The following is a 27,850-nucleotide window of genomic DNA, read 5'->3' as shown; positions in this document are numbered from 1 at the left end:
TACTAAGATACGACAGCACACACTGTCTTCACCATGAGCTCACGACCATCTCTCATGCCGCCCACCGAGGGCTCCTTCCTCTCATCGGGCGCCTTCACTCCCTCGGGCCTCACACCCAACACACGCTCCGAAGCCGAAGCCGCCTTCACCTCCAACAGCGCTTCGCAAACCGATGCGGCTGCTCCCGACCCAAATCTTTTGCCCCTGATGGGTGCCGGTGGAGGAAACGAGACAACAGACAATGGCCCAACTGAAGCTGTCCGTGCTTACACTGGCTACCGCCGCCCTGGCATGGCTCGAGCAAGCTCAGCGAACTACGAGAACGCACTGAAGCGAGCGCAGCAAGCGTCCGTCTCGTCCGACTTCTCCGCCGACTCTGAAGTACCCGACAACGTCACTGCGGGCCGAACAGTCGCGTCGCCGACAGGCTCCACTCCATTCCCGCCTCCCGGTCAAGGTGTAGTGCCCCTCAACTACAACTCTACTCCCGTTGGCGCCGCTCAAGGCGATGCAGTCAAGAAGACTCGTTCGCGTGGCCTGAGTCTCAGTGGCCTTGCCCAGCAGCAGGGATGGAGCGAGCAGGACTACAAGCGTGTATACAGCGCCGATTTGCTTGCTGAAGAACCGAAGAACAGCGCTGGATATGGCTCAGGCCCGAAATAAGAGGCGAGCATGACATCACGGTGCATGACGGCGTTCATGCAGACCGACACTCAGCCCAAGGGAATGCAGCGGTCATTATAGGACCGCTAGCTTGCTACAACTGCTATTACATTTACCATATCATGAGTTTCATGCAAGGCGTTGGGTGGAGTTCTGCCAAAACATCGAGGTCGCAGGCCGACGATCCTGTTTAATACATCGATTATGATCCAGTGCATTTCACTATCGTCCTTGACATGAATGCGATAAGAGCCACAAACGTTGAGCAATAGCAACTACTAACTGCGTAGCATCATATTGCCCTTCTCTACCATCTTCTTATACTTCTCGCATCTCAGTTTGTTGTTGCACCTGTATGCCTCTCCACCCTCTTTACACTGCTCTGGTCCTACACAGCATGTCATGTCTCTGCATTCGGTCCAGCAAGTCCTCTTCCCACACGTCTGCTCACATACTTCTTTGAACCATTCATTGCTACTATGCAGTCTTTCGCACTTTGCTTCGCACTTCAAGTGAGCATTACCCAGGTCACAAGTCTCCAGGCATGTATCGCGAAACGCACTGCAACCTCGAGATAAAGTCTCGATTCTAGTTGGGGCGGGAGTGAACGGGAGAGAGGTCGAGTTTTGCGTTCCCGAGGAGCGAAAGGGCAAGGCACAAGAACCAATATGGCAATACGTCGGGGTACTCCCCCAGCAAGACTCCACACAATCCCGATCCGGTGCAAGCGAGGCGTTGATCTCTTGCCATGTTTGTTGCTGACATTGCGTATGGTTCTTGAAGCAATTGGGTGAGCGTAAGCTGTCTGCCAACGCGTCGAGTGTAGGTGGAATACACCTATCGTGTATGCATCGGACCCAGGACTTCACGCAGTCTTCGCACTCCAGTGTATGAGCCGGTTCGAGAAGGTCAGCACGGTCAGCGAGGTCTTTGCAGATCTGGCGCTCGCATGCCCCGTTGACGCCGCAGTGTATAGGACCGTCTGTGCAGAGCTGGAGCTCGCATTGTAGAGTTCGCTGGTGGTCTGTTATGTGGAGAGGGTAGGGCGGGGCGAGTTCATGCCACGGGGGATTGTATGCCATTTTGCGTTCGTGAGGTCTCTCGCAGTTATTCAGGTATAGCTGGCAATCCGTACATATTTTCACCTCCGCATTGTCCGCACCTTTTCTCGCTTCCGCATTCGCTATCCGGTTGAGCTCTACATTCTGCAGAGACAAGATAGGAAAGCGACCAGTAAGGCTGACGTCGCAAAAGTCGCACTGGGAGCATTCCTGATCGCCGCAGAGATCGTCGGCTGTGTTTCGATGCGATGATGAGATTGGAAGTACGAGGTTTTCAGCAGCGTCGCCCATGAGGGAGCGATAGTCGGCGAAGCATGAACGATCGCATGTTTGTTGTTCCGACCCTCGAATACCGAACAAGGAGGAGAAAGATAGTGCGCGTACAGTGAACGGAAGAGATAAGATGATGGAGGCTTTTGATAGTAGCATGGCGGCGGATGGGATGGGTTGGCGCGGGTTGATTGTAACGAAACGGACCTCAAAGTGGGGGCTCGAAGCTTTGAACACCAGAGGACTAAATCCCTGAGAAGTAAATCGTGGGAGTTTTCACTGAGAGAAAAGGCTGAGAGTGAACTGACCACCTCCAGGGCTATGTATTGCGGGCGAACTCGCGCGAGTCACGTGACTGGTACTCACCGCGAATGTCGGGCTTGTATACCGCATTCTGCATTGCCTCATCTCGGCACTCTGACAAACCATGAATTGTGGCGCAATCTCTCAATACTATATAATGGAATTGAAAAAGAGCAATAGCCCATCGAAACTGTTGGTTGAGCCTGCCCGATGGAGTCGCTGGATTGATAATACAAACACTGAGAGCGGAGAAGGCTTGGCTTGATGCGTTGAGGACTTTGATTATTGGTTTGAATACTAGCTGATAGGCTGTTAGCTGACCGACGGCGCAAATGTTCGAGAATGAGTTCAACTACTCGCTCATTCGGGCGTTTGTTAGTATCGGGGTAGCTCTTTCCCTCACCATCGACCTATCACCTGCTTCAGACCATGGGGCAGCCGTTACCTGCACACCGCTCGTGCTTCTAGCTTGGCCCCCTTTTGTACGTCGATGTGCTTTGTAGACCGACTTCTTCCACTCCTTCCTCCCTTCCTGCACCATCAACTTCAATTCTCTTCTCCTACCACTACATTTCACTACCACCTCATCCTACACGCTCACTGAAAATGCGATTCAACAAGATCTTCGTGGCTCTGGCCATGGTACTACCTGTGGTGTTCTCTGCCAGCATTCCATCCTCGGAGCAGTTCTGCGAGCCAGGCACTCGAAAGTGCGACTACAACGACGTGGTGATCTGCAATCCCCAAGGCACTGAATACTGGTCGGATCAGTCATGTAGCAAGACCGAAATCTGTACCATTGACACCAACAACCCTGATGATCATGGTCATTGTATCGCGACCTGCGACATCCCCGGCGAAGAGCGCTGCCTCGGCAATGAGTGGCGTGTCGCATGCAACAACGAGCACCGATGGAAAGCCATTGAATCATGCCCTACACCCGGAGTATGTAACACACTCATGAACAAGACTTCCTGCGCCACTGCAGACTTGCCACCGGCGCCTCTCCCTCCTGGCACTCCACCGCAACCTGAGCCTTGCAAAACAGTGACCGAGACGCGATGCTCAAACTGGTCAAACGGTCTTTACCGCATCGAGATGTGCAACTATGATCAATTCTGGCTTGCCTATGGGACCTGCGGATCGGAAGAGTTTTGCATGCACTGGGTGCCTGGTCAATACGTCAGCCAAGGCGAAACAAAATGCGTCTACGACCCTGAAATCCTGTCCACTGCTCCTCCTCCCAAATCCCTTGACTCTCGGTCGTGGATATCGCAAGGAACTCCAGATGCTCATGAGTATTGCGACACTGGCACATCCCGCTGCTCTGGCAACAAGCGTCAGGAGTGTGTCGACAGCGTCTGGAAATCAACCATGTGTCCCAAGACTTCCGAATGCGTCAAGCATGACGATTTCGTGCAGTGCTGGATGAAGCCACCGACTCCCGCGACCGTACCAGAGCCATGCACGCCAGGCGATCGAAAGTGCGACTCTGACGCGTACGCCCTCATGCTTTGCGGAGACAACGAGATGTGGCATACCGAGAAGAAGTGCACCACTTACGGAGACTGCATCACTGACGGCCCAGGGAAAGCGCACTGCGAGACTGGTGGTGTAGGTCCGTCGAAAATGCAACGTCAAACCAACAGCACTGAATGCGCCTACGGAGATTGGGCCTGCGACAGCCATCATCGCTTCATGTACAAATGCAATAGTAACGGTACCTGGTCGGCGCCGTACCAGTGCAGCAGGGCAGGTGGTTGCCAACCCGAGGGACCTACTTCCGCCTTCCCCAAGGGAAGAATGACATGCGCGGGTTTTCCGAAATACTTGTACCCTTACCCGGACAACAGGGTCTGTGAGACGGTCAAGAGCTGCGAGTACATGCAGTATCTTTACCTTATCGCTGTAAGTATTCCCCTTCCCTGCTCGTTCTCTTCTACTACGACGATACATCTGGGCTTTGCGAACGATGACTAACGCGCTGATAGGGCTCACCTGATGCCGAGACTAAGGAGAAGTTCCGCAAGAGCATGTGCGCGGACGAGGCTGTAAGTGATTTATTCTCAAGGTTAGGAGGAGTAGGCTAACATTCTTGTAGTGCATGGACTGCGATCGCTGCACTTACAAACTCGGACATGGCGAGGTGCTACAACCTGATTTGCGCACTCTCCTCCACGGATCGCCGGTGCCTGACAATTTTGACTAGTAGTCATGAGATGAGGGGCTGAAACACCATCTCAGCTTGTAATTGACAGAGTCAGCTGGTGTTGGGATTGATGTGTGGTGGAAACTACGCACGGCCTAAGAGGGATGTCAACATGTCTCCGATATGGCGAACATCCTGACCTTGGGTAACCCTATGTATAATCACCTGTAGTCCTCTACCAAAATGAATGGCTTACCAGCTGTATCACAAGCTTGCAAGCCGGTGACACTCTAAGTGGATATAGTTCTCTCTTCCTATTCACTCCTTAACCTAACGTCATAAGATCTTTCACAACGCCGACGCGACTGATCAACACTCTCACCCACCTCTTTTACCCAATACTCAGTTACGACGCATTCTTCTCCCAGCACACGAACCAGACAACCATAACAACAACTGCACAACCATGCACCCCATCCTCCTACCCATTCTTACCCTCTTCCTAGCCCCCCTCGCCTCCGCCGCAACACCAACCACCAACCCCCGCACTACAACCTACCGATGGATCCCCAAGCCCGCAACCCTGCTATCCGAGATCCCCGGATCCGGCGTTTGTGACGAGGAGATTGAGTATTGCATGAAGGTACGTATGCGCAACTGAGACCAGAGAAAAGCGAGAAAACGAGAAGCGAGAGGAAAGGATTGATTGCTGGATTCGAGCTGACGGTCTGACAGACCAAGATGGGTTTGACGCGACAGTTACAAATGCAGCAGTGTAAGCTGTGGGCTTGTGCGTTTCATGATACGGTAAGTTGGGTTGGAGAAGGATGGGGATGTGAGATTCGCGCGCTAACGTGGTGGTAGTGTCCTGGGACTAGGTACTGTGATGTTGAGTACACCCTCTAGCGACGTTTACGGGCGTGCTGTGAGAGAGATAAGCGTAGACTGCCTGGTGAGAATTCGGAACATGTATCCGCATAGGTGGTGGTAGACAGTAGCAGAAAAGATGAACCATCTGGAGCAAAATGGGGGACTGGTCACTGATAAAAGTGGAATACCTCTATACGAGCCAAACGACTCTTCAGACTTTTGTTCCTCTTCCTGCACCGATCTTGCCTTAGCGCCATGCTATGCTTGAAACCACTTTTGTTGTAACCGCAACTCCTGATGCGCCGTTCATGCTGGGCCTCCGAGAAACCTCATCAGGTACCCTCCCAACGGTCCAAAAAGCGGGAATCCTGTGTTGTGACCTCCGTTCCTGCCGAGCCACAGAGCATAGGCACCCACTACCATGGCAAGACCAACAGCTCCATACCGGCGGTGGTGCCAAACACGCAGCTTGATGTAGTGTATTGTCTTGACGGCCTGTCTCAGGGTCTGCGCGCGACGGAGGTCCTGCTCCTGCTGCAAGAACAGCATCTCGCCATCTTCCAAGGTAAGACGACGCAGACTGTTGTTTGTCGCAGACGATTTGAGTACGCTGGAGGACGAGATGCGCCACCACTCCCAGCTGTTGAGCGACGCAGGAGGTAGTCTCTCGTACAGCTCCACGGTCCGGGCGATGTGGAACTCGACGTCGAAAGGCTCTGGAAGCTTCCCTAGCATGACGTAAAGTATGTCCTCGTCCTCCTTCTCGTACTCCAGCAGCTCCTCCCTCTTGGATAGCACCACAGCTGCGAAGAGGTATATGGGCATAACCGCATGTCGCGCCAAGAAGAAGTCAAACAGCCTTGTGATGTCCTTGTAGTCTTGTATATTGTGGGCGAACATGGTGATTGTTCCGGCAAGCGCAAACGAAGGCTGACTCTTGGGAAGGTGCTCATACAGGACGGGATCGGCGGCGCGGAGGATCGGTCGCAGCAATTCGAGCTGGGCGAGGGCTGGATCGAGCGACGACAGCATGAAGTCGCGAATGCGAAGCAGGCTTAGTCGGGCAACTGCAGCGGGGGCATGTTCGGGGCCGAGGACGAGTAGGAAGACCTGGACGATATCGTGGTAGCCCTGGAAGTAGCAGAGCGTGGGGTGATGGCGCAGGACGTCAAGGATGACATCGGAGAGCTGCTCTTTTCGACGATTAAGCTGCTTCTCAGACTCTGGTCCTATTAGTATGAAACACAAGTTGGTTCGCTTGCATGCAACATACCGTTCCTGGGGTAGTAGACAAACGCGCGGTTGACATCCAAGCCAACCTGATGCTCATCCTTGTGCTCGGAGAGATGTTTCCATGGCTCCTTCTCTGAATCCTTGTCAGAGCATCCTAGCAGGAGAGGCCCTATAGTTGTCAGCCTAGTGTAGAGATGCGTGCAATGGGAGGCCTACAAGCAGTGCAACGCAAGCTATCGCTGACGAGGCCAGAGGGGCTGGTCGCGAGGTCTACCAGGGCGGTGACGTCGCCATTGTCGATGGCCGCGCGCACCAGAGACTCCTTCTCCTTCTCGGCAGGCGTGAGGTGGGGAACGGGGGTGGCGTGTCGCGTGGGCAAGCTGCCAGAGCTCACTGAGCGCGACACGGAGCCAGAGGGAGTGCGTGATGCCATGACAGTGCCCGCATTTCGAGACGTGCCCTCAGTACGCGGCAGCGGCAGGAAAGAGCTGGATCTGGGACGCGATGACGTGGCCAACGTGGGCCCTCGTGTGCGCAGGAGAGCGCAGGAGAGCGCAGGGAAGAGATGCAAGAGGGTGGCAAGATGTTTGTTGGAGGAGCTACATGCTGTTGCGCGTAGGCGTCCCAGCTGCCGGGTTGACGTGACGGGTCGCGCCTTCCTCCTTGTCCAACCGAGGCGCTTGGCACCCCACCGACTTGTGAAGGTCAACTACCGGCACTTGCCGTATCCCATCCCATCGCCATCATCTTTTATCCGCTGTCTGCGCGGGGGTGACGACCGTGTAACCCGACAACACCACTCGCGCCCACCTGTTCGCCGGCGGCCACCAAGGCCCGAGACGCTGCCGTGCCGCCAAATCTTCCGTGTCGGCGCACTGTCTGCATGCTCGACACCTTCACGCCGACCAACCATTGCTGGAAGACTTCCCGCACCCCAGTCAACTTCTGCGCCGCACCACTGGACTTGCAACCAACTCACATAGCCATCGCGATCCGACTAAGATCGTACTCCCTGCTGCACGATCATCTGGTGATCTAGATCGGTACCCCCTTCCGATACTTGAAGCGCACTACACGAGCCTTTCCGCGCTCTACACGTGCTGCGTGCTAGTAGTAGGTGCATCCGGTAACTCCATCTCTGAGAAGGTGTCCAGGGTGCTGTAGTGGCCTGCTAGCTGCCGGCTTGAGCTGGTCAAGGCATCCCGGTTCCAGTTGCCTTAGGTCGCTGCTGCTATTCCGCTCACCACCACCAACCGTCCAATCCAGCCCTTGCCACATCCGACTGGCTTTCTGTTGCATCAATTGATCCCAGTACCTATTGCTGAAGTTCCTTGCCTCATCAGCGTGTCTGACAAGCCTGTTGCGACAGGCAGCAACATGTCATCCGTTTCAGCTCTGAGTCTGCCTTCGTTGCTTCTACCTACGCTGGTCTGATCTCATCCCGTGTTGTGCGCGGAATCTGTCACCATCGATTTCGATCTTCAAGCTATACATTGTTTCCAGCCTTCCGAATAGGCTTTAATCAAACGTCATGGCCCAAGCCCACGGCCTCAGCCTCGTCGACGGTGAGTGGGTTTCCAGACCGCTCGACCCTTATCAGATCATGGCCAACGCGTCTCAAGATGACGTTGAGATGCGGGATGCAACGCCCAAGCCAACAAGCCAAATGCCTGAATACGGCATACTGTCGCAGACTGTCTTTGAGACACCGCTAAGCAAACTCATCCTTCCGGCGAAGATACGTCACAAAGATCTGACCGACGTTGTCATGGTCGGCGAGGACTTCATACGTCTCAAAGAGATCCGTGACTATGGCCAGATCCGCCATGTGGCTTCCAAGACTGACTTCAACGGCGGCCGCATCATCACCGCCAAAGTCTTTGGCGACCCTCGTGAAGTCTCCGCAACCACAAATGGCAGTCCTTCGCTACATCAATTTTACATGAAGCACAGGACAAGAAGGCCAACCACGGGAAATGGAGACGACGCCTTACCTCCGGAAGTCGTCGTGCTTACTCTATCAAACCGATCGTTGATGTTCTTGTGGGCTCAACACGATACGGCAGGTACTGCCACATTCATCCAGAAGACCATCAAGCTACCTGCAGGGAGTTCCCGCTTGGATCGCTTCGGTACCTTCCTCGCTATAGATCCCAAATGCCGAGCAATGGCAGTCGCAGCACACGAAGGGCGCTTTATCCTCTACAAGACGAAGCCGATGGAACGATGGAAAAGGGATTCTAGGATGAGCAATGAGATTGCTGCGCCTATCGAAGATGAGCGAATCATGTCTATTGAAGGTCAGATAATGCACATGGATTTCTTATCATCAGGAGTTGGACAGGACGATTACCACGTTGTTTTGCTGTTCGTCGTAGTCCTCCAGGGGAGGACCAGGCTCACCTGTTTCGATTGGGATTGCAGACAGGATCTCAGTAAAGCAACCCCTCGGACGGAGCGATACCTTGTCCAGTCTGGTAAGTGTGTAGCCGTACTAAGCAGTATATGAGCGTTACTGACCTGTCTAGAGGACACAATACCTTCTCTACTCATACCACTTCGCCGGAGTTCGGATTTCCTTCTAGTGTCCGACGACCACATCTCGGTTTACAAAAATATTCTCTCTGGAGATCCAACGCAAACCACAGTGTCGATCGACAAGACAATACTTCAATCAATACTACCAGGCGATGGCAAGCACGCTCCCAAGTGGACCGCTTGGGATAAGGCGCCGCGCAACTCCGATTACCAAAAGGAGGTGTTTTACATTGCAAGAGAGGATGGCCGTATTATGTATGTGGTGCGAGGGCCAGCGGGCACTCTGGAGATCGACGAGGCTGGTGATTGGCAACATCGGATTGACACCTCCTTTTCATGCATGGGTATCGACAACTCAGAGATGTCGCAGCAATACCCGGATCTTCTGATTGCCGGCGGGGCAAGCAATGATGGATTGCTTTGCAAAGTCGGTGCCTGGCCCACTGAGTACTCCTATGCAGTGCAATATCCAAGCACAAATCAATTCTCCTTCGTCGATAGCATCCCAAATTGGACGCCTCTTACAGACCTTGTAGTAACCAAACTATCTAGCCCGCGCGCGTCAGACGAACGTCAACGATCTTCCATCTTTGTCGCAAACGGCAATAATCCACATGGAGAGATCTCGGAGCTGCGACGCGGCATACAAGCTGTTGTCGACGATAGTTTCAGCGGCATCAACGGCTGCGCTGGGATATGGGTGGTTGACCATGGCAGTCATATGGCCGACATCGAAGGCACGATGAGGAGACAGCACTATGCGATATTTTCGATAACGCTCCCGCCAGAGACCTTGGTAATTCGAATCGTCCGTACACAGCCGGAGAGCCGTGCAGACTTCACTGGAGCATGGGAAGAGGGCTTCTGGGACAAGTTCCAAACACCCAGCGACGATGATCCGCTCGAAGACGATCTGATGCGAGAAGAGGAGACCATCTCGGCATGTCCTTGGTCTGACACGATATCGATTCAGATTTCAAGGCGAGAGGCCCGCACTCTTCTTCGGCCAACATTAAGACAAATCGAGTCTTTGAAGTTTGACTCTCCTTTGCTGTTGGCTGTTACCCATACTGCATGCCCTTTCATCGCGCTTGCGTCTCGAAAGAGCGGTCATGCGCTACTGGAGATCATACCAATCTCAAAGGGCGGCAACTTCGACCGATCAAATTCATTCCAATACCAGCTAGCTCATGACCCCACATGCGTAGAGACACTGGAAATCAACGGCGTTCCATATGTGTTCGTTAGTACATTCGATTCGAAGGTCTTCCTCTTTCAGTACTCGTATGGTGAGACCTCGTTGACGTTGGAAGACTCCTGGAAAGACCAAGATACTCTCAACGGTTCGCAGAAGCTCTGTGGGAGTGTTGCTGTTCTGAGCAAGGACGGCAAGAATTTTCTGGTGTGCGCAATGCGGGATGGCACTCTTCTGAGTTCGCAAATCCACGTAGAGCACGGTGGTAAGTTGAAATAGATCCTAACACGAGACGCTTCTCACATCGTACAGTCATATCACCCCCGTCCTGGAGCTCTACTCATATGGGCGCAGCTTCAGCCAAGATAACCCGCAGCGAAACAGATGTATCTGCAGCATTTGTTTCTTGTGGATCAGATTTCTGCCGAGTGCGCCCCTCTTCAAGTGAATTTTCCTGTCTCGACATCGATTCCATATGGTTTACCGATCGCGGCCACCCCGAGTATAATCAATCGCCAGTATCGGCAATCTATCAACTGCCATTTCTACCGAAACTGGATGTTGTTGGGAGGAACCTCGGCGGCTTTCTGTTTGCAGTCGCCGGAGATCGACTTCTCTTCTCGCAACTGGATGCAGACGTAAAATGGTCAAGTCAAGATATGCCTTCTACATTTCTGCACGACTCCAAAATCATTCCCAGGAAACTCATCACGGGTGCTAAGCCGAGCAATATACTGTACATGCAGAAGTTACGTCGAGTACTAGTGTCGACTATGGAAGCGAAAGAGAGACGAGGACCACCTTCTGGCGAACGAGTCTTGCAATCATCGATTAAGCTACTGAGGGTGCGCGACGACAGACCGACCGATGACGTCGAGATCAAACAGGAGGTGGAAGCGCCGGTGGAGCGACTAGTCGTTGCTCAGGCTCCTTTGATGAATGCCGAGAGGGTATATTCCATCGTCGAATGGCAGTTCTTGAACAAAGACAGTAAGAGATACAATCTCATCATTGTTGGCACCGGGATCCAGACCGGCGCCTCGCAGCATAGTGGAAGGCGACTGATCTTCAACACTGGCAAATCGGGCTCCAAGCTGGATTTGCAGAAACAGTCAACATATAACGATCCAGTCTATGGCATAGCGCTGTGGGACAATCAGACGACAGTAAGTATCGTCGGGAAGTCTTTGTGCATTGATCGCTTCGACGAGGAAGCCGGTCGATGGTTCCAGCGTGGTAAAACAGATCTGCACTCTCCAGGTATCCACGTGTCTGTCAATCAGCCATTCGTCTACGTTTCGACGCTCCAGCACTCACATCTTTGCTTCAAAGTTGTGGAGTCAGCACGACCCGATACTTTCGACTTTGTGCGGGAGTTCTCTGATAGTGGTATGCGCAACTGCGCGCGACATCTGGTCATGGATTTGCCAGACAAGGAGGGTAGTAGCAACGATCGATTCGTTTTACTCACCGATAAGAAGAGCAGCTCGGTAACCGGTCTTTACCAGCCACCTCTTCGGACACACAGTAACGCTTCACCGACGTTGTTTGAAGCATGTCTCCCCCGATCTGTTATTCGTCTCGACCGCGGTGATATCCGCCCACCTTGGTGCCGTCCAAATCCTGCAGGAAAGGCCACCGGAGTCCTTGTCGACGACATCATTGGCGCTTGTACCGATGGCACGATCTTCTCTTTCTCCATTCTTTCCAAGGCCGCCTGTCTACTACTTCGCCTGATACAAAACCTGATCGAGGTGAAGTCGAATCGGTCGGGCGCCCACAAACACGACACAGTCAAACCCCGTAGTGGCGACATCTTCAACGTTCTCATGAACAACACCCCTGGCAATCAACATGGTGAGATCTTGGTTAGGGATGTAGATCCACGTTACCTGGGGCAAAGTCTTCAGCGAGGTGCCAAGCACAAGCACGTCGAAGGCGACTTCCTAAAGAACTGGCTACATGAAGATGGCGACTTGAAGAGTTTGGTTTGGAGCGACGCAGACGAAGAGGTCGGGAAGCTCTTCCAGAAGCTGGCGCTAGATATCGAGGAAAGATGGGGAACGAAGAATAATGGGGAGACCAATGGGCACGAGAAGCAGCAGTTGTGCGAACACGTAAAGAGATGGATGAGCGAGGTACTCATGCCTGTGCTATAGAAATCCAGGTGGCCGTACTAGGGCTGGTTACAATTCATGTCGCATCCAGGAAAGAAAAGTTATTTGAGATGGAGGCACGCGTCGTCTTCGAGAATAGTTGTCAGGATTCAACAGTGTGTTACGAAGTAGAGTGTCCTCCCTCACCCACACCTGTAGTAAGACATCCTATCTCGTGTCGCACACTGTTCGTCCACAACCACGCAAATCAACGATGAGACAACACTGTCTCTCGAGCATCGTGTAAACAGACCCACATGAGATTCATCGGTACTTAACCTTCACTGACCCAGCTTTGACGTGCCATCTTGCCATTCTGACATATCGCCTGACTACCATACTGCCATTGTGCTATACCATCATGCCCACAATGAATCTCTTCTGCCTCTCCCTAACCATCAACAAGCCAAAGAAGAAGGAGTCATCTTTCAACTTCATCCGCCTCCATCCTAAACCACATATCGAGCCCCTCGTTACGCCGCCTGCTAGTCCGTTAGTGTCCGCTCCTCCTGCTGCTCCCGCTTCTCCTCCGCCACCAAAGCGATGCGAGTCTCCAGCGGAGAAGCCTGAGTCTGGGGCGTCGAAGTTTACGGAACGACTGGAACTTCCGCCGAGCTTTTACGAGACGTCGTTTTCGGAGTCGACAGCTGAACTGGTCCCGCAGCCGTTGGGGTTAAAGTCGGTGGAAGGGATAGAGGAGGGGAGTGTTGAACGTGGAGAATCTCGGCACGCGATGGGTGTTGGGAGGGAAGGTCGGGTAGGTGTACATCACTACCTACGGACTTCCGCTTATGGTGTTATCGATGGTTCGTATCGCGAAGCGTAAATCGATGGGTATACTGATGGTAAAGCGACGTACTGGAGGCTATGTTCACTCTGCGAGGGTGAGATGGTGAAACTTAGGCAGCAGTGAATGAGCAAGGGCATGCCCATGTTGGGACTCCCTCGCTTCCAGAGACCAAATCAGGAATAGTGCTATCGTTCTCCCGTCGAAGACTTTTTTTTTTGAGCTCCGTAGAAATTGTCTCTCTTGTTTAAACATAGGTAGAGCCTTGTGTCGGCTTCATAGAATGCATATCTCTTCTTAGACTATAGGCAAAGCATCGTGCTTCATTGATTAGAGGAGCCAGATTGTGAGGAATGGACTCAGCTCTCGCCTCAACGTACCCCTGAACGTGGTCGCAGCTCCAAGGGAAGTAAACAAAGCCGGAAGTTTCTTAGTGCGCCTTGGTTACTACTTGCTAGTTGTCCCAGCGTTGGCTGGATTTTTGAGGCAGCCATGCATGAGGCATGCGTGAGGCAGGCTGAGTGCCATCGGAATGTCCACCAGTCCGGCGCCGTACCATGCCGTGTCGGATCACGTGTCCGAAGTAAGCCTTGGCTTCAGTATATCGCCACTGCCGTGTCGGAGGGCACACTGTGCCTTACGTGATGCCAGGACGGACCACAGTCTGATCATAAGTGGTCGGATCAAATAGCCGGGACCTGCATATCTAATCTTGGGATGCGTCGAGGGGCACACTAGTGTTCCGTTTGGTGCTAACTGGATTGGTAGAGATCCTTCACAGGCTCACCGGTCGCAAGGGCGAAGCAGTCTCTAGCATCCGTCTCCCACCATGCGTGTCGTCGTCCTTCTCCCTTTTTTACGCTCGTACACTCTTTTGCGGTCAACCCGTCGTCAACGAACGAGACCAGATTGCCTTCTCTCCGCCTTCTATTTGACGACATCAGACACACGTTCCGTTGTTTCTTGACTTAACCCACTCATTCACCACTTCGAACCGAGCCAATCCAGAATCTGGACGCCTGAGAGAGAGAGCGGCTCGATATGTCTTCGACGCCAGGTTCCGGACAATCGCGCGATGAGAGCGTCGATCGGGTTGACTCGAGCGACCGTCCCGTGGCCCAATGGGCTGGGTCTCAGTAGGTTTCTTTTTTTTTTAGCACTGCTAACGGTAGCCCGCATCCATAGCGACTCCACTAGCGAGCTCCACAATCCATATTTCCGGTACAATGGATATGAGTATCCGTATATCCTCGAAGCTAGCCCCATGCTAGTGGATGACGCGCGAGCGGTGCTGAACGGTGAAGCCAACCATCTACTGGGCAACGATGAATCCCTTGTCGACGACCCCCATGGTATCGCACAAGAAGCTGTCACTGCCGAAGCTCGACAAACAGCCTTCGTAGGTGCCGCTTTGCCGGCCAACGATCCGAACACAACGCCGCATGTGGCCCGACCCCAATCTCAGCCCCAAGAGACCCCTGTCGCATCTGCCATTCCGCTAGTCAACAGTCAGGTCCTACAAGTTGCTGTTACGGATCCTCTTCAGTGTCCTTACGACACATGCACCCACACTTTCGGCCGTCCTGAAGAGCGCCGCCGTCACATGAAGAAGCATAACGGCCCCTGGACTCCCTGCATCCATCCTCACTGTGCCAGGACTTTCTATCGCCAAGATAAGCTGCGTGCCCACCTCGCTAAAGGACATCGAAATAGACGGCGATAGAAGCCTACAGCCCTACCTATCAGGCAGCGTGGCTTATGTCAATGCCGTAATGAAACCATGCGATAATTCGATGATGGGACATGGGATAATGGAATGATGAGATGATAAGACAATGAGATGATGAGGCAATGGTAAAATTAGGGGAGATCAGATTGGCGGGATATTCCATTCGTGTCGGTGCTTCCGTACTTCGTGTCTTCGAGTTTTTGCAAAATGCTTCTTTCTACACAAACGAATAAAACTAACTGTAACCTATTACGAGACCTCGTCTCTGGTCCCAAATTTGAAACGAAGTGATTGCGCATGCGGAGTGTGAGATTTCTTCCGCCAGAATGGCGTGCTGAACAGTCTTGAAGGTCGAGGACCGATGGTGTCTCGCACGTTCAACGAGAATAAAGGACCACAAAACTCATCATAGGCGTCCACTTGATCCCGCAGGCGAGCCGCAAACATCGAGTCGAGCTCACCGTTCAATGAAAAGATGTGAGCATCGGCCAGACAACCCGAAATCGCTACACTGATGACTGTCGAAGTATCATCTGTTGCGTCTTTAGTCCAAAGTAAGACACTGAAGAGGTCTCGTATCTTCATTAGGTGCCTCTGGAGTGATGCAGCGGCTGATCTCACGTTCTCCACGTCTTCCTCTGAAGCCCCTCCGCACATCTCCTGGATGAGAGGCTCGTCGATGAAGCTGAGAAACATGACGCATAACCATCCCTTACGGGCTTCTGATTTGACGGCATGTAAAGGTTGGAGAGCTCTGCATATGTGCCCGAAAGTGGGTTCAAGAAGTAGAGGGTCTACTAAGTCGAGAGAAAGCCTTCGGATGATGTCTGGCACGCGATGACAGTGCGCTATACTTTCGGGGAAGTCAAAATCGCGGGTCTCGCGTAGGTGGTTGGACGCTGACTCCAAAACCTGTGAGAAAGGCAGTACCTCCGTAACGCGCCCGAGTTGTATCGCATCGAGAGTAAGTTCTTTAGGCCGTGTAACGGCGTTATGCTTCTTGTTGGGCTTTAGACGATCCTCAAGTCGAGTCAGGACAAACGGGGCCATTTCTCCGTCTCGAAGTTGCATGGAAACTCCAAGAGATGGTGGAACAGCATACAGCCAGCTCATCCGGCCTTCTTGAACAAGGACATCTACAATGACCTCCAGTGCTTCATTAGCACTATGTTCTGGGTTCGGTTTCACTTGCTTGAGCCGCAACATGCCACATAAAGCGTAGTACTTGTCCGAAGGTACCGTCGCGCTGAGTGTAGAGGCTAGTTGCAATACATTTGCGTCGCATAGCTCATACGTCTGGGCTTCGTCATAGTTCTGCCGGAGGTACCACAGTCTGCGGCACCAGGATGCAAACCCGTCGAGCCATGTTTCTTCCAGATTCCGACGGTATAAGAGTGCGGCCACGACGGCAGTGTCGGCGAGGGAAAGCCACTCACCACTATCATCCCAGGTCAGTAGGTAGTTCTGACTGAGCAGAATCTCTTGTAGAATCCAGGCTCTCTCGCGCCACGTTGCATGGCACAGGATCTTCAATGCGCTGAGGGCTGACGTCTCGAGCTTTGAGTCAATCTCCGGCAGCGATGTGCACGATTGACACAGAAGACAACTGTGTGGAACCATTTGCGCAATATCTCGGAGCCTCAGCGGGCCAGACAATGGGCAGTGCATGCGCTTCTTGACTTCCAGCACTGGGCTTAGATCCAGCCCAGGTACTCGCAGGAGCAAGATCGTGCATCGCGCCTCATAGTATATCTCGTCCATCCGCGGTATCCAGTATGTCTTATCCTCACTAGACTCCTGATCGATACACATACAGTCCAGCCAACAGCGACTTGCCTTGCCCGTGATAGCCTTCACGTCCGGAGAGGCACGCTCTCCTAGGAGGGACGTCAGCCGCTTCTGGAGCGCTGCCCAGCTCGGAAGCTTATCCGATGCATTATCTCGCCATTCGCTCCATACGTATGATATCGCGACGTGGGTACGGAAGCCGCTGGTGAGGTAGGCATGGCGGTCTATCTGGCGGTGGAACAAGGACGTGCTCGGGTCTATGAGGGCAAAGGCGGATCGGGTCGACGAGAGATGCGATTTCGGGAGTTTCTCCGCCATTCAGACATGGTCGTAGTCATGAATCCGGCGCTTTTGCTGCGGTTGGGATGTGAACGTTGGAAGAGTTGAGTAGATGGAACACGCGTGAGTGCTACCGAAGCATCAACTTCGGGAGCAGCTGGAGCGATAAAGCGACCATACCCATCTGGGCTTAGCCACGAACCTCTCTCTAGCGCGTTTATAGAACGCGTCGAAACCCACTGAGAAAACGTCAAATCCATCTATAGCTCGATACTATCCAGAATCCTGTGTTGTCATTCATTCTTCTTGGATCGACTATCTTATCATCATGCGTGGTGCTATCCTAAGTGCTCCACCATTCAATTAACGATGTGGCCCATACAGCTGCATCGCGCAGCGAGTGTGTCAACGGCATGTCTGCGCGCGCTTGCCAATGATCTTTAGCTATTTGAGTCATTCCAAGAGATAGCTTTATAAACTTCGACGGCAACATGACAGACCTGCGATGTGAAGTGTCAGAGATGGGCAAGGCTGGTGGATGCATCGCAAGATCGCGACCCCCGATGACGATAACGCGATGACGTCGTCTGAAACCGCGACAGCCCAAAACATGTCTGACATGTGAAGGACCGGTAGCATAGACACGCTACACCGACTATCTCCCGTCTCGAGGCCGTTGAATGCAAAACTTCGCTTTCCATCTGTCCGAGCCACTAATCGCTCTATCTTGAGCATCGAAAACTTGGCCAGCGCGACTCAGCCTACATTCAACCGGTCAACAAGAACCCTTTTCCGAAGCCGGAAAACACATTCTAGCCGAGATCAAATGCACGATGGCGAGCCTCTTGCTCGCGGCCCTGAAAATCTCAGCCGCACTAACGGCTAACAGTGGGTCCACACGCGTTATCATCACTCCACTTAGCGCATGAGGCGAGCGTGGCGTATCATCTTGATGTCGTTCGACGCAAATTCTCGAAACGGTTCCGGGACAAGTCGGGATGGTGCTTGTTGTGCACGATTTTTGCTCGCCAACTTTTCTGCTGGTGACTGGTTTCAGGGTCATGTTGGGAAGGCGCGGCGAAGGCGGAGGTGTATAAGAGGGATTGTGGCTCTGGGGTTTGGGCTTCTGTCATCCACATCTGCATCCATTTCACTTCTTATCAAACGAAGATAATACACGTCATACCTCGATAACTCAACCTCCATCATCAGTCCAAACGACAATCAACATCAGAATGCCTTCGTTCAAGGGTATGTTCACCTCTCTACCAAAGCTTGTTCTTTCCTAACGATGTCTCCAGACTCCGTCTCTTCCACTCCCGCCGGTGCCTCAGGTGCCCCAACCCCGGCCTCCACCAGCGCACCCACATCAACCCGCGATACTCTCCACGCCGCATCTGCCGCACTTGGTCTGACCTCGCAGGGTCTTGACCTTTGCCCTCACTGCTTCCGTGAGATGTCGCACTGCAACGAGCGTTTCGAGTTCGCTTAAGCGCACTACAACTCAAGCCCGACTGTCGACAATTGAACACACTCGGCATTGTACTTTATCAGAACTCTCTTCCTGAACAACAGCGAAAGCTGGCGTTTTGGCATCGAGGGGCTACGACATTTTAAATCTTTCGGCATGGCATTGGGTATTGGATGGACGGCATAGGCGGCGTTTATTCTGGGATGGGGGAAACTTAAAGGAAACGGCATACCCTACTTTGAGCGATTGTATATCATCACGAGGATAGGATCTTCGTATCGCATCTCAATCGATTTCACACACTCTTCTAAGATGCTTCAACATTAGTGAATTTTCGTGTCCTAGTTTCCTTTGGCTGTGAGATGACACTGCCAACCGGCATGTGCAGCTGGCGCGACCACATTGCGGTACTTGGAGAGTTTCTTGTAGAGTCTGTTTTATTCTGTTCACACAAATGTCATCTACAGGCCCGAAACAGGGGAATTTTAATTGCAAAGGAGATGTTCCCAGTGGCGAGGGTGTTGATAGGCTGACGTCATCGCGAGCTTCTGCATCCTGCTGTTCAAATCTCACTGCAGCGTCCCAAATCTGCAATTCGCATTTTGTGTGGGCTCAATGCGTCCAGTACACGACGGACGCGATATAGTCGGTGTGTCCAGGTGGGTAGTCTGGAGATACGCGCAGCCGCTACCCCGCCGATACCCGGACGCAGCTTCCACGGAGCGTTAGTCAACGCCATGCACATCACGATAAGACTTTTCTTCAACACCAAGCTTTTTCCTCTCATTCCCCATGCCAGACCTCCAGCATGGCTATCGCCCAAGAATTCCGACGTCCTTCCACCATTCAAGAAGAGGAGACCACACCCCTCCTGCCGCGCGATGAGCCGAAACCAAGAGAAGAGAAAGCGGCCGTCCCGGTGTTATTCCGGGCTTTGATATGCGCGTTCCTTGTGTCGTTGACATTCAGTATCACGCAGGCTCCCATGCTATACGCTTTCCGGATATTGACCTGCGATGCGTATTACGAACATCATGAGCCGGATCCGCACGCCGTGGATAGATGTGCGCGACGCGAAATCGACGCTGGAGCGGCCAGGGCTTTTGCACTACTGGCATCATCGACTACGATATTTGGCCTTGTCAATTTGCTGGTAGCTGCATGGACTATCAAACGTCTGGGCGTCAAGTTGGCTTTGATCATTCAGATCTTCTGGCCTGCAGTCCGCCTTTTGATCCAGAATATCGGCATCATGCATGGCGGCAACGTTGGCATCATGATCGTGCAATGCTCGCAAGTCATCACAGTAGTTGGTGGCCCGAATGGATACGTTTTGTGCCTCAATTCTTTGGTGGCGGACGTCGTCGAGCATGAGAGGCGCACAGGTGCATTGGGCAGACTCCAAGGCTGCATGTACTTCGGGAGCGCCATTGGTTTCTTGATCGGAGGTGTTGTTGGCGACTACTTTGGCATACTTGCGCCCTTCCGAATGACTCTGGTATTATTCTTGCTTTGCTGCGTATATGTAGCAGTATCGCTACCTGCCATGCCACCACCGGAGGAAGACAAGGATGCGAAACCTCGCGAGACCACTGGCATCGCGCGTTTCTTTGGCCCCCTCCGCATCTTTGCACCGCAAAAGTGGGAACTACCTAATGGACGTACTCGCCTGCAGTTTGGAGCACTCACCCTCGGTATCGGCGTATTCTTGGGTATCCTCGCGACTGGCTACATCCCGATCTTACTTCAGATGTATGCTACCGTTAAGTTCAACTTTGGCCCCAAGGAGAACGGGGCACTCATCTTCTTATACTCAGCATTGAGAGGTGGTTTCCTCTCTCTCGTCTTTCCCATCATCGTTGCTGCAGGGCGAAAGTGGATGGGTGATGGCGTGAAGAGCAAGTTGGCGGAAGACGAAGAAAGAGAATCGACAGTGCAGGTTCATATAATACCACCAACTCCGGCAGTAACAGAAACTGTCGACCCGATGGAGAGCGAAGAGCCACCCAACCCCGAACCGACGAACGAGCAGGAAACATTTGCATTCGATTTGTTCTATGCGCGCTTCAGCCTTTTGCTTGATGGCATACTTACCGGTCTTGCCGTATTCGTATCACAAGGTTGGCAAATGTACATCGTTGCTGTGATGCTGCCATTTGCTGCAGGTACCGGTGCCGCGTCCAAGGGATCGATCCTGCAAATGTTACCGAACAGCGAGCGTGTTGACGCGCTCAGCGGCATTACGCTCGTCGAAAACATCGCGCGTCTTTCGACATCGGCCGTCTTTGGGGTCGCATTCGCTGCACTTGCCGAGGCTGGCCAAAGCCATCTCACTTTCATCTGTAATGCCGCTGTTGCGTTGCTTGGCTTCATCGTCTTACTTCTCTCGCGCTTTCCACCGAAAGGTAGTCGTCGGATCGGGATATAGTATAGAACCTTTGGAGGAGCGCGCACAAGCTCAACAGACTATGAGATTGTGGTCTGGACCATTGCAGCCCTTATGCGCTGGATGCCTGAGGGCGCGACAGACACGCGACCCATTCGCCGTTAAGCTCCCGGGGTCGCTTAGGCCTGCCAGACACAAGAACGGGAACATCGCCATCCCTATCTTGTCCGGCGACTCGTCAGCGAGCTTGTCAAGCTTCTAGTTAGATCCCTTCCTTTACTCATATAACTGCTCGACAACGCCTTGGCAGCTGCCTACTTGGGCTGCAGTCCTGGTTGTGGGAAAACAATAAGTTGCGACTCATACGCCCGTCGTGGTGTCGACGCATCCCAGGCTGCACTCCACATGATCGTACTGCATCGCATCGCATCGTATAGCAGCAGAGTAGTAATGAGGAGCCTTTTGATCGCGTCGCTTTTGGCGAGCGCAATCAACGCGCAATATAATCTCACGTATTTACACTTAATGAACCCAATGGAGCCGACTCTTACCTTCATGTCGTCCGACGACACTGCCACTACCTACGAGAAGAAGTGTCCTGAAACAACGACTTCGACTCCTACACCTTCATCGACGTACTTGTGTATGTAACATGACATCGTTCTTTGCTAGGACCGCCGCTGACCCTTACTCAACAGCTCCAGCCGAAAGATCAGCACGAGAAGCGTCTCTCGACAGCATGATATCCTGGGCGCTGTCATTCTACAAAACCGCCGTACCAATAGAGACACCAGAAGCAGAAATCGACGGTTGCATTCCCTTCACCATGCTTCAAGGCCCCGAGACATGGGAGTACCACATGACCATGCCGAGTGCAACAACCAGGAACGGTGCTTGTTCATGGACGGGTGTGCTAACCGAAGTCCCCGTCACGTGCGACGCCGACTATTACGATGAGAAATATTCTATATTTAGTGGAACACCGACGGTTTTTTCGCAATCCGAATTGAGGGCGTGGACAGACCTGAAGTTTGCTATGGCTACTATCGTGGGCGCTACGTCCACACCCACACCGGCAAGCACGGGTGACGCGAGTAGGGCTGAGGGAACTGGGGTAGAGGCTTCGGACAGCGAAGGACGGGCGCCGAGTATGCCGCTGCCGACTGGCGCGATGCTGATGGTTGGTGGAGCAGCAGCGTTTGGTGGAGTGGCTTGGGGATTCTAAGATCGGAGGTGGCCGCGTTTCAAGGCGACAGAATCACACATCGGGAACAGCTGCAGCGCGGCGTACCATAAGCTTCAGCCGCATTGTCGCAATGCATCTATCGTCTTAAGTGACCATGCTGTTAGTGTCGGAGAGATTGATGCATGGTCGGCTGTGATTCGACTGCGGCTGCGAAGACCGCAATTAGATGAATGCATCGCAGTGTCGCATCTTGTCGGATCGAAAGTCGCTAGTATGGTTATGTTCAACGAATGCGACGTGAGTCTTCCCGTCCCCTCGTGCCGACAACCGCATCATGCAGTAGAGTGAAGAGTCTTTTCAGAGAGATTACATGTGAGTTGACACATAGCGTTGCATACGGCAGATGGATCGAGCATGACCGTGGAGGCACGGCACGGCCGAAAGAACCGCGGTCACGATTATGCCAGTTCAGCCTCGATCGACGAGATACACCGGAAGTAGAAGCGAGGGGGGTTCGGATAATCGGCATCATAACAGTCAGCCGACTGGGTTGGGAAAGGCGTTTCGCAGCTCAGTGGCTGTGTAGGAACTGTTGAACAAATGGTATGTATGATTGGATTTCGAAATGTATATGTGAATAAAGAAGCCAGGTAGGCTTCCAACGTGGCCTGAGAAACAAACATTTCCAAGCGTCATGGGTGAAGAAAGGCAAAACCGGAGAATGGAAGTGCAATGGGCAAGTCTGGCGCAATGGAGGTGATCTTGAGATCAATGCATATGGGCTGTTATATCTGGGTTGGGCGCTTGGGTAATCGTTGCAATGGGCCGGATCATTCATACGCACATCCACCAAAATTAGATGCCGCTGCACATACCACTCACTTCTTATCCTCCACCTTGTCAGAGTCGTAAGCTGGCGGCGCTGACAAGCCGGCTTCGTACTCCTGCCCAGGCGCAACACCACCCACAATGTTTGTGTCGTCCTTTCCGAGTACTGTCTGGGGCGCGTATTGTCTGTTTCCTTCCTCGCGGCGTTCTGGAGGTACGAAGATATTGAGGCTCTTGGGGATGATGAAGCCGACAAGGACGACTAGGACGATGAGATGGGCGACCATGAAACCGAAGATCTGTAGGGGGTCGCCACGGATGGCGTAGAACGTGGGGTAGGCGAAGCAGAAGATGATCGAGAGCACAGGTGCGGCGAAGTATCGAAGGATGGGTGCCCAGAAGACGGGTAGTCGCCACTGCTTGCCCACACACACGACATAGTTGAGGTCGCGCGCAAGTTGGTGTCCCTATATAGTATTAGCAAGTGAATATGTCACTGGAGAAGGGTATACTTACAGAGTAGAGGCCAACCCACCAAACGCGGTTCAAGATCTTGTTACGGCCCCAAAATTTAGGAGCTGGAACTGTGGGATCTTTGGCGACGAGAATTGCAAAGATTGTGCCAATGATGTAGATACCAAAGCCAACACCAGCACCAATCTTGTCGGAAACTGTATGTGCGATGGCGTTGCCGATGATCTGGGCACCAATGTACGAACATTGGTACAGCCAGAAGGATGGTGCGCCAACCTGACCTATGACGTCGACGAAGCGGTAGAACGAAGTAGCGCATACGCACTCAGCCCATACTACGAAGATGAGTGAAATGTTGCTGATCTGTGCGTCAACAGCATTGGTAGCTTCATAACCGAATCCGGTTGAGTAGAACAATGATACCAGGGCCGAGATGACGGTGATGATCGTGGCGATGGTCGAGTGCTTGTACTTCCTTCCCCAGTGAGTGTCGCAGATGGTAGTAATCATAGCATCGAGCAGCGCGTACGATGAACTGATACCAAGTAGGAACAGAGTCAGAAAGAACAGAACAGACCAGAATGGAGCTCCAGGCATTTCCTGGATGGCGCTGGGGAGGGTGTAGAAGCCGAGCGTATATGTTCCGACCGGATCACCAACACCAGGCTGCAGACCCAAGTATCCGACAACACCGAAGACAGCAAAGGCCGCGAACGACTCAAACAGCGCGTTCGCACTGCAAATCATCATGGCGTCTTGGACAGCATCAGAAAACTTGGAGTTGTACGAGGCGTAGGCAGAGTAGTAGCCAAAACCGACACCGGTAGAGTAGAAGACCTGACTGGTTGCAGCTTGCCAGATCTTGCCTGCGGCGAGCTGATCGCCGTTGAATTCCCCAAAGTATAGTTTGATACCCCGGCCAGCGTTGGGCAGGGACGCACCTCGGCCGACAAGGATAACGGTCATGATAATGGGCAAGACGATGGTAATGTAGACGACGCGAGCGGTAATGGCGATGCCTTTGTACAAACAGATCCAAACGATAAACCAAGAAAAGAGTACCCAGCCGACAAGCTCGCCATCGAGGTTCACACCAGGATATGAGGCATACTGAAGGACTCGACTGCCATCATCGCTGTAGACCGCGGGAATGGCGGGGACTTCGTTGACGACACGACTGAAGTACTCCTGTGGGTTATCTTTCCAGGGAAAGTCGTTTGCGGACCGGAATGAACTGCGGAAGTACACCATGACCCAGGATAGAATGGGAATGTAGTAGATGGCCACAGCGTAGCCAACGCAGACCATTCCGAACCCAACACCGGTAAAGCGTCGATCAAGACCGTTGTAACCAATGACACAGCCGCTACGGTAGGCCTGTCCGATAGCCACTTCCAAGATAAGCACCGGGATCGCGAGGAGGCAGACAGCCATGAGGTAGGGTATAAACCATTGAATGCCGTTGTTGTTGAAGACCTGGGAAGGGAAACGTAACAAATTTCCGAATCCCATCGCTCCGCCCATGGAAGCAAGTACGTATGGTGTTCGAGAGGGCCATTCCGCGCGACCGTCAGGCGCCACGCGAGGCGGAGGGAACATCGCCCGCACGGCTTTGCGGATGACGTTCATGGTGGGCAAATGGTATCGATGCGCTCAATGAGACGAGGTGAAGGAGTAAAGCGATATGAGAGGCTGCATGGAGAGGGCAAAGAGACAAGCCCGGCAGAGGTGCAGTGAGAGAACCCAGTCTGGGCACAACTCTCTCTTCTAATGATGTCGTCGCACACCCCTGCGCTCCTGATCTTAGATCAGAGTCGCGGCGCGCGTCACCACGCAGCCACGGCCAGCGACGACTCGACGCCTCAATGATAACATGTCGCGTGCCAGGGTAGCACTACGGGCATGATACCCGTCTGCAGCTACTGATACCAACATTCAGGCCCGTGGGAGGCGTTTGCGCAGGAACTTGGTAGGTGGAGATGTCCCATGGGTGCGGAGGCGCGCCTTGGCAGCCAAGGTATGTTCGGGTGGAACGGCACCTCCACGTCTTGGAAGGGAGTCATGCTCGGCCTGGTTGGGCTCGCAATGTGCATATCAATGTGGGCGTGAGATAAGAGGGTATTGATATGCAAACATGTCTCTTGTATCAGCCTCCAGCTGATCCATCGCCGTGGCGTAGGGTTTTGAGGGTGTCGTCGCGCCTCATCTCTTGTGCAGAGCGGCCAAGGGAAATCCAGTTCGAGGTCCTGCACAACAGAAGCAACGTTGCACCAGAGGTTTAGCGCCATGTGCCGACTGTTCCTCGTCTCCAAGACTCGGACATGCCGTGATAAGAGCGACAGGCCTTCGAAATGGCAAATGCATGACCGACGAAAGTCCGGCAAGAGATCCGTGAGGTCTTCGTAGTCATGGTGCTAGGTAATCGGAACCGATTGCAGTAGTCGGAGTGGGATGTAACGCGTACGTGATTTGGGCTGACAGCAGCAGAGGGAAGAGTGGCTTGGGCGCTGGTTATACATATCTCCTTGTTGCACGCCCTATTGTCAAAGTTCAAACGCGCCCTGTCAGCCAGCACGCCTACGTCATGCGATGCGCTAAGCTATCTTTGTCCTTAGCGTGCTGTTCCGCCAACACGCGTCTGCCGTCCAGACCATAACATCAACCTTTCACACATCCACGTGTTCTTCGTAAGAGCTGCCCATGCACATATCGCCCCTTATTGAATGATAGCAGTAGAATTATCAACACCAGCGAGCAAAAGGATAAATACGCCAAAGTTAGTCCTTGCGCCGACTGCGCGCCATTGCCAATATAGCCCTGCCGATACATACGATAGGTTATCCAACACTTCCATGCAGGGGATCAATCCTTCGAAAATACGCATCGCAACACCTCTCAGCACTTATCTAAAGCTACCTGATCCAGCCACTTGGGCCACCCCACTGGCCCTTCACGTGATATCGATCATAAACCCAAGGAAAGAAGTCTTTCTTTAGATGATAGAAAGCACGTCTCGGCACTGCCTGATCAACACCAAACCATGTATTGAACGTCTCTTTGGGTATACCACCGTATTTGAACTCCGCAAGAAGCACCTTTTTGTCACCGGTCAGAAGCGGACATGAAGTATAGCCATCGTATTCGGACTCTGGCTCCTTGCCATCCATAGTACGCAACAGATTCTGTGTGAGAATTGGCGCTTGGGATGTGATTGCAGCCACCGTTTTTGACGTCGGCAGACTCGCTGCATCGCCAAGCGACCACACGTTCTTGAACTTCCTGTGCCGGAGAGAGTGCTGATCCACGTCTACGAATCCCGCGTCGTTGCCCAACCCGCTCTCTTTCACAAAAGCGTGCGGTACATTCCGGGGCGCAACATGAAGGAAGTCAAAATGTCGTTGTACGGGCTGTTCGCCATTCGGTCGTTCAAATGTCGCAGTATTCCCATTAATCTCGATGAGATTATGTTCAAAGAGGCCTGTGACTCCTCTCTCTTCTCGCATTTCGTTCAGTTTGACGCTGTACTTCGGTACGCCAAACATAGTGGGCAGACCAGTCGCGAAAGTCATCTTGATAGTACTTTTCTCAGGATCGTTGCTGTAGAGGCCTGCTCGTCTCCAGTGATCAATTGCGAGCCACATGATCTTTTGAGGTGCGCCTGCGCATTTCACTACACCGGAAGGCTGGGTGAAGATGGCTGAGCCCTTTTTGAGGCGCTGGATGTTTCGAAACACTTTGTCGCAGTGGTCGTAGCTGTATATGGACGCTACAAGGCTATCAGGGTTGGCCATTGCTTCGCTAAGGCCTTTGATGCCGTCGTAATCGACTTTGATGCCCGGGGCGATGACGAGATGATCATACTGGACTTTGTCACCGTCTCCCAGTGACAGACAGTTGTCTTGCGGGCGAATGGCCACTACATGGTCATTGTAGAACGTTGTCCCAGATGCGACGAGTTCGCTCATCGGCCTTTTGAATTGCAGTTTGTTGCTCAAGCCGCCGCCCACCAATGTCCAGCCCGGTTGGTAATGATGCCAAGTGCTCGGATCGACAACCGCAACGTCGTCCTTTTTGAAGCGTCCTTTCCGTAACAGTTGATGACTGACTGCGACACCAGCTGAACCATTTCCAATGACAATAACCTTGTGATGTCTTGATGTACTTATCGCAGGTGAGACGGTCGCGAGGTCTCGACCAGCTGGCCGACTTTGTGTGGTGAGTGCAGTCCGGAGGGACGTCGATGTGAAGCGATGGCACGGTGAATACATTCCGGCCAAGTAAGTAGCTATCCTTTTAGCTGCTGACGGTTGTGTGGTGGTATTGGCTAACGGTAAATTGAAGTACTAGTAGGGAATGATCGCTGTTTTCGCTCGAATAACTGTAGATCTGTTGTAGTGTGGCTCTTTACGATTTTGCGGTTTGTGGACAGTGGACGAAACAACTCTTGAAGGGCTATGAAAATCTTGAGGTGGTAGATAGTTCAG

The 27,850-nt window shown here is 52.8% G+C and overlaps 8 protein-coding genes across 8 annotated transcripts; 5 read left to right on the top strand and 3 right to left on the bottom strand.

The window, feature by feature from the left end:
• Positions 1-33: 33 nt before the first annotated feature.
• J4E84_002590 (uncharacterized protein) lies at positions 34-663 on the top strand (the record flags this gene model as incomplete). Its single annotated transcript, XM_049385212.1, has 1 exon — positions 34-663. One exon carries the CDS (start codon positions 34-36, stop codon positions 661-663), a length of 630 nt encoding a protein of 209 aa, XP_049247235.1.
• A 2,240-nt stretch (positions 664-2,903) lies between these two features.
• On the top strand, positions 2,904-4,382 carry J4E84_002589 (uncharacterized protein; the record flags this gene model as incomplete). The annotated part of the gene is made up of 3 exons (XM_049385211.1): positions 2,904-4,205; positions 4,289-4,348; positions 4,374-4,382. 3 exons carry the CDS (start codon positions 2,904-2,906, stop codon positions 4,380-4,382), a joined length of 1,371 nt encoding a protein of 456 aa, XP_049247234.1.
• Positions 4,383-5,622: 1,240 nt separating this feature from the next.
• J4E84_002588 (uncharacterized protein) lies at positions 5,623-6,982 on the bottom strand (the record flags this gene model as incomplete). Its single annotated transcript, XM_049385210.1, has 3 exons — positions 5,623-6,539; positions 6,590-6,718; positions 6,766-6,982. The coding sequence occupies 3 exons, from the start codon at positions 6,980-6,982 to the stop codon at positions 5,623-5,625; spliced, it is 1,263 nt and encodes a 420-aa protein (XP_049247233.1).
• Positions 6,983-8,152: 1,170 nt separating this feature from the next.
• On the top strand, positions 8,153-12,441 carry J4E84_002587 (uncharacterized protein; the record flags this gene model as incomplete). Its single annotated transcript, XM_049385209.1, has 3 exons — positions 8,153-9,026; positions 9,078-10,547; positions 10,802-12,441. The coding sequence occupies 3 exons, from the start codon at positions 8,153-8,155 to the stop codon at positions 12,439-12,441; spliced, it is 3,984 nt and encodes a 1,327-aa protein (XP_049247232.1).
• Positions 12,442-18,256: 5,815 nt separating this feature from the next.
• Positions 18,257-18,513, top strand: J4E84_002586 (uncharacterized protein; the record flags this gene model as incomplete). Its single annotated transcript, XM_049385208.1, has 2 exons — positions 18,257-18,272; positions 18,323-18,513. The coding sequence occupies 2 exons, from the start codon at positions 18,257-18,259 to the stop codon at positions 18,511-18,513; spliced, it is 207 nt and encodes a 68-aa protein (XP_049247231.1).
• A 787-nt stretch (positions 18,514-19,300) lies between these two features.
• On the top strand, positions 19,301-20,920 carry J4E84_002585 (uncharacterized protein; the record flags this gene model as incomplete). Its single annotated transcript, XM_049385207.1, has 1 exon — positions 19,301-20,920. One exon carries the CDS (start codon positions 19,301-19,303, stop codon positions 20,918-20,920), a length of 1,620 nt encoding a protein of 539 aa, XP_049247230.1.
• A 2,022-nt stretch (positions 20,921-22,942) lies between these two features.
• Positions 22,943-24,995, bottom strand: J4E84_002584 (uncharacterized protein; the record flags this gene model as incomplete). Its single annotated transcript, XM_049385206.1, has 2 exons — positions 22,943-23,359; positions 23,409-24,995. 2 exons carry the CDS (start codon positions 24,993-24,995, stop codon positions 22,943-22,945), a joined length of 2,004 nt encoding a protein of 667 aa, XP_049247229.1.
• Positions 24,996-26,278: 1,283 nt separating this feature from the next.
• J4E84_002583 (uncharacterized protein) lies at positions 26,279-27,331 on the bottom strand (the record flags this gene model as incomplete). The annotated part of the gene is made up of 1 exon (XM_049385205.1): positions 26,279-27,331. The coding sequence occupies one exon, from the start codon at positions 27,329-27,331 to the stop codon at positions 26,279-26,281; it is 1,053 nt and encodes a 350-aa protein (XP_049247228.1).
• Between the last annotated feature and the right edge of the window lie 519 nt (positions 27,332-27,850).

This window comes from Alternaria hordeiaustralica (genome assembly GCF_023758085.1).
Source record: "Alternaria hordeiaustralica strain BMP 2776 chromosome Unknown scaffold_3, whole genome shotgun sequence".
NCBI classification, from domain to species: Eukaryota; Fungi; Ascomycota; class Dothideomycetes; order Pleosporales; family Pleosporaceae; genus Alternaria; species Alternaria hordeiaustralica.
The sequence above is the reverse complement of the archived record's forward strand: the minus strand, read 5'-3'. Positions and strand labels throughout refer to the sequence as shown.